Consider the following 5,583-nt stretch of genomic DNA (forward strand, 5'->3'; position numbering starts at 1 on the left):
AAGATCACACAGCGTGGAACTGTTATGAATGGAGTGTTGAGCTTCGAAAATGTCAACTATGCTCCCGAGTTAAAGCATAACTTGTTGAGTGTTTCCCAAATATGCGACAAAGGCTACTCTACCCATTTCAATGATAAAGAGTGTATGATTCTCAAGCCATGCATTGTCATCCCAGAAGAATGGATTCTAGTCAAATCTAAACGGGATGGGAATGCTTACATTATTGATATGAACAACAATCTCCCTGAACAAGTCACTTGTCTATTCTCAAAGGTCTCCGAACACAACGCAATGCTGTGGCATCGAAGACTCGGTCATGCTAACGCGAAAAACCTGAATCGTCTTGCAAAAAATGAGATGGTCCGAGGCCTCCCTGTCAGAGACTTTATCACATTTGAAAAATGTGTTTCCTGTGCTCAAGGAAAACGTCATCGGAAACCACACCTGCCCAAGCAAGTCAACTCAATAAGTCAAGTGCTCCAATTGTTACACATGGATTTATTTGGACCGGTCAACGTCCTGAGCATTAACCGAAGCTCATACTGCCACGTTGTGATCGATGATTTCTCTCGATTTACGTGGGTCTTCTTCTTATCCAACAAAGAAGGGGGTGCTGATCTGATAAAGAAGTTCGTGGTGATGATTGAGAAGCAGACCAACAATCAAGTGAAGGTGCTTCGCACTGACAATGGAACTAAATTTAAGAATTCGATTCTTGATCATTTTTGCGCAGAAAAGGGGATAGTGCGTCAATATAGCTCTGCTCACACACCTCAACAAAACGGTGTTGCTGAAAGGAGAAATAGAACATTGAAAGACGCCGCAAGGACGATGCTATGTGATTCCAAACTACCTGTTTTCTTTTGGGCCGAGGCGATTAACGCTGCTTGCTATGTGCAGAACTGTGTTGTAATCAACAAAGCATAGATGAAGACTCCGTACGAAATTCTTTATGGACAGAAGCCTTTTGTCAGCCATTTCTGTGTATTTGGTTGCCCTTGCACCCTTCTTCACCTAGAATCCAACCCTAAATTTAATGCCAAAGCTGATGAGTGTTACTTTGTGGGGTATGCTGCGAGCACTACGTATAGGGTTTACAACAAAAGGACTAAGCAGATCGTTGAATCCTATGACGTACGCTGGCTGGAGGAGAATGAAACAAACACTCGAGTGGGTCCCGACTGGTTATTTGACTACACATCTCTTTTCAAATCGCTTAATGTGTCTTCAGATAGTTCAAGTGGATCCTATTCTGGTTCGAAGATTGTGTATGAAGACGAAGACGAAGAAGTTATCTACAGACCCCCATCGGTTGAGGGGGAGTTCTTTGCTCCATGTGATGGAGAGTCCTCTGCTACACCTGAGGGGGAGTCATCTGATCAACCATCTAGTATAGAGTCTAAAGTTCAAGATGGAACTCCTGATGCTGATGCTACACCTCTTACCCCTATTGAAAGAGAGTTCATGTCTAGAGATGCTTCCGCTACCACTTCAACTTTTATGGAACTACTCTTTCCTGAAGAAATTGCAAATGAGTTCGTAGTAAAGTCATCTAATAGGACTCAATCAGCAGATGATGGAGGTTTCAACATTCACACGCTTCCTGTTTCTCTCAATGATATCAGCCAAGACATACCTTCCAGAATTCAACGCGATCATCCGATCGAAAATGTCATTGGCCAGCTGGGTGATGGAGTTAAAACCAGAAGTCAAAGTGGAGACGTAAATGAATGTCTCTACTCTTGCTTTATATCTCAAATAGAGCCTAAAAACGTTGAAATGGTTTTGAATGAGCCCAACTGGGTAGATGCGATGCATGAAGAGCTTAATCAGTTTGAAAAGCTCGGGGTTTGGAAATTTGTTGACTTACCAAAGGGCAAAAGGGCTCTTGACACGCGTTGGGTCTATCGTAATAAGCAAAATGATTCCGGAGTGATCATCAGAAATAAAGCAAGGTTAGTGGTTCGTGGGTTTCGACAGATTGAGGGTCTTGACTATACTAAGGTATTTTCTCCTGTGGCTCGGTTGGAGGCTATTTGCATCTTTCTTGCATATGCCTCTTACATGAATTTCACGGTCTACTAAATGGATGTCAAGACTGCCTTCTTGTATGGAAAGTGATGGGATTAAAAACCTTTAATCTATGAAGATCGATTAGATCTTGAACAAGTATATAAATATAAAACAGTAAGAACGCAGTAAAAAGAACAAGACAAGATTGAATCAAACGAGTCGAATGATTAAAACAAAATCCTCAGAAGAGCTCGATTAAGAACATCAACTGTAGAGGATTGGTAGGTTACAAGAACGATTAAAGAAACCTGCTGTTCTCTAGATGAATCACTATTCGTAAATCTCTATAATCGTAAACCTCTATCTCGTTGTTAACCTAATATGCATGCAAGCATTAACTTATATACAATACATAAAAGGCTCACGGTTGGACAGGCCCAAACCGGAGTGTACATGGCTAAACTATCGAGCCCAAAAGACGCAACATCAAAATAAAACTTCAGCCCAACAATCTCCCCCTTTGCGTCAATTTGGAGCGAGACTTTCACTTTTTACTTGGGCCGGCAGCTGAAGCTGGTACCTTCTTCTTCACGGTGCTAAACAGACACTTGGTTATGGAGAGGATGGTCTGTCTAAACCGGATGTACCAATTGATCATATCATTGAAGTACTTGATGTCATCAGCCGAATTCTCTTTACACCGCTTGATAATTGATAAGATGTGTTCCAAGCAAGCTGTGGTGTAAAGGTGTTTGTCAGCTAAAGCGAAGAGACATTTCTGTCCTTCGGCTCTAGTGAACATTACTGAGTTACGCCTCGGATCAATCTTACCCATTTGCATTTGATTTAGATCACTGGCCGATCCCACAGGTGCTATCTTCGGTTTCTTTTTGAAAATTGTGGCGACCTCCTGATCCATTAGGGCAACCTCCATGATATAGCAGGCCAACATCCTTTTGACATGGTCTATGATGGGACCATATTCGGTTTCATTAGTCAAAAGGATATTGTATAAGACAATCCAATCATGAGGATTTAGATTGGGCAGATCCACCAGGGAGATAATGTGAGCAGTTCTTGCAGATCCTCGAATGAGCTTGAACTTAACGTTTGTGAATCTCCCCACGACATAAGGCTTCAGCACCCGAACGTTTACAATCTTCTGGGCGCTCCAGGTAAGATATTGAGGGCGAGCGGCCTCCAGGTAGAAGTCAATGAGCTCCCTGTCAAGCTCATCGTTCGGATGCGGGACTTCAAAAATGTTAGAGAAGGCGTGGAAGATGAACGCCTTTCGAGTCAGCGGCATATCAAACTGCGAGTCGACAGTGTTGTTGCAGTCGAATGATATAACCGGCTCGAGCCATAATATGCTTGGAGTTTCTATGGCCTCTTTTATCATACGATCCCTGGTCCAGGCAGGGAAGAGCATCTTTCGGCTCTCAAGGAGATTGTGGGCTTCTTTTTGCTTACGTTCGGCTTCTTCAGCCTCACGCGCCACATGACTGGCATCGTCTTCAGCATTGCGACTGTTCTTTCTTTTTAACATGTCAGCAATGGTCTCCTTGTCTTCATCTTCATTTTCATCTTCATCTCCTCCCTCAGCTATGTTTTTGCCCTTGTTCTTCACACCCGAACCCGAAGCATGACCAGTTGAAGGTGGTTCGGTTGTGTGAGTAGCTTTGGAGGAAGGAGGTGGTTTCGATCCGGCATCTCCCCCTTGTTTCGGAATGGACACGAAACTCGGTAGGCCTTCAATTTTGCTCAGAAGGTCCATGGCCGGAGAGAGTTTTTCAGCGAGGGTACGCCTCACCGAATGGTTTAGGATGGGGTCGTGTGCTTCCAGGATGTTTGATAACGCAGCGTGGACATCTGAAACACACGTCTTTATCACCTCCCTTTCGGATCGAAGAGCTTCCAATTGTTGTTGGGAGTTGGAAAGTTGCGTGCTCTTGATCTTGAGGGCGGTAGTCTTGGTTACCAAAACGTCCATCAGAGAATTCTCCGCTGCAAGATCCTCTTGTAGCTTTGCCAGGCGGGCATCGATGGAGGCACGAAGTGCCGAGTTGTCGTCGCTGAGATGTTGTCGGAGTGTAGCGAACGAGGACAGCTCCGTCGAGACGAACTTGGCCAATTGTTGAACAATCGGTTCCAGAGTTGTCTTAGTGGCGTCGGCGCTTTCCTGCATGGACTTCAGTAGGACGGAAGCGTCGGAGAATAGTTTATTGACTTTTTCGGTCGCCGCCTCACAGGCTCGGGTGGAGGCATCGATTGTAGCAGTTGCTTAGGCCACCGAATCATGTTGAGCCCTGGAGAAGTCGTCAACAATCTTCTGAAGGGCAGCTTCAGAAAGAGATGACTGTTGGTTGGCGGAGGAGGCGGGAAGTAGATCAACCTTCTCGTTAAGCTCTCGGAGATGCTTCTTTGTCACTGGAGCATCATCCTCCTCGTCACTCTAAACTTGAAACGGACTATAGTAGACCGAATCGAAGTTCATGTGATCACCACCAAGATATTGGTTGTCGCCATCGGAGACGTCTTCTGGAGATGGAGGGGGTGGTGAAGCTGGGGGTGTTGTGGGTTTTGTGGGTTCAGGTTGTGAGGGAGTGGGATGTGTTTCGGGTGGTGGTTGAGTATGGGTTTCGGTTTGTGATTCGGTTACAGGTGGGGTTTCGGTAACTGGTGGTGTTTCGGTTGATGTGGTAAAGATGGGTGGTGGTATAGGGAAAGAGGTTGGGGGAATAGTGGGGTTTATGGTGGGAATGGAAATAGGAATAGTTGGTGGAGGTGAAGGAACTGGAGATTGATGAAGTTCCATCTCTGGGGTTGGGGACCGAGGTGGTGTGTTGCCTCGTTGAGGAGATTCGTCTCCTTGAGATCCTTCAGAGTCCGAACTTCCACCCTCAGATTCGCTTGAAGAAGAGGGAATAACAAGCTTTCGCTTCGGTTGTGTCTTCCTCCACTTCGGCTGTGGGGACTGAGCAGCCTTCGGTTGTTTCCTCTTTTTGGGAGAAGGGCCTTTTGGTGCTTTGGCCGCTTGCTTCCCTTTTTCACCCTTTTTGCCCCTGTTGGTCGGTTTGTCAGCATCATGGATCGATCTGAGCATATCCGGTGTCAGTTCCCTGGGACCAGTTGGCCTGAACTCCTTGATCGTCTGTATCAGTCTGCTGTCAGAGGGCACATCTGCATACATTGTCTCCGGGATGGAGCCAATGAAGGAAAATTTTGATGCATCTGAGACGATGATCTTCTTGGTATGGAACGTACCAATAGAAGACATCGATGCACCATCAGCAGTAGGAACGTTGAACTTGTCCATGGCCCATCTTGTAATCAAGATCCAGAACCGGGCCAACGACACCTCAGAGTGTCGTGATGAAGAAGAGAGGCTTTGGATGAGCTGTTGCCATAGGACAAACCCATAGTCCAGATTTATCCCGTTGTAAACCCCGTACATTATTGACAGGAAAAGACGACTTGCACCGTCAGATCCTGAGCTCCTCTCCGACAAGCCCTTGAAAAGGACTGTAAATAAGCCATTCCACTGTGGCGGTAGGCATGACTTCTTAAACT

General features: G+C 45.6%; 1 protein-coding gene across 1 annotated transcript; it reads left to right on the top strand.

Moving 5' to 3' along the window:
* The first annotated feature begins 927 nt into the window (after positions 1-927).
* Positions 928-2,085, top strand: LOC145066851 (uncharacterized). Its single transcript, XM_079014106.1, has 2 exons — positions 928-1,460; positions 1,707-2,085. The coding sequence occupies exons 1-2, from the start codon at positions 928-930 to the stop codon at positions 2,083-2,085; spliced, it is 912 nt and encodes a 303-aa protein (XP_078870232.1).
* The last annotated feature ends 3,498 nt before the right edge of the window (positions 2,086-5,583 follow it).

Source organism: Lactuca serriola, chromosome 8, assembly GCF_051521515.1.
Source record: "Lactuca serriola cultivar US96UC23 chromosome 8, Lser_US96UC23_V15, whole genome shotgun sequence".
Classification (NCBI taxonomy): domain Eukaryota; kingdom Viridiplantae; phylum Streptophyta; class Magnoliopsida; order Asterales; family Asteraceae; genus Lactuca; species Lactuca serriola.

Coding starts and splice junctions, on each gene's coding strand:
- LOC145066851 (XM_079014106.1), top strand. CDS start 928: ATGAAGACTCCGTACGAAATTCTTTATGGACAGAAGCCTTTTGTCAGC. Junction 1,461..1,706: donor CTTACCCCTATTGAAAGAGA/GTTCATGTCTAG, acceptor AGTTAAAACCAG/AAGTCAAAGTGGAGACGTAA.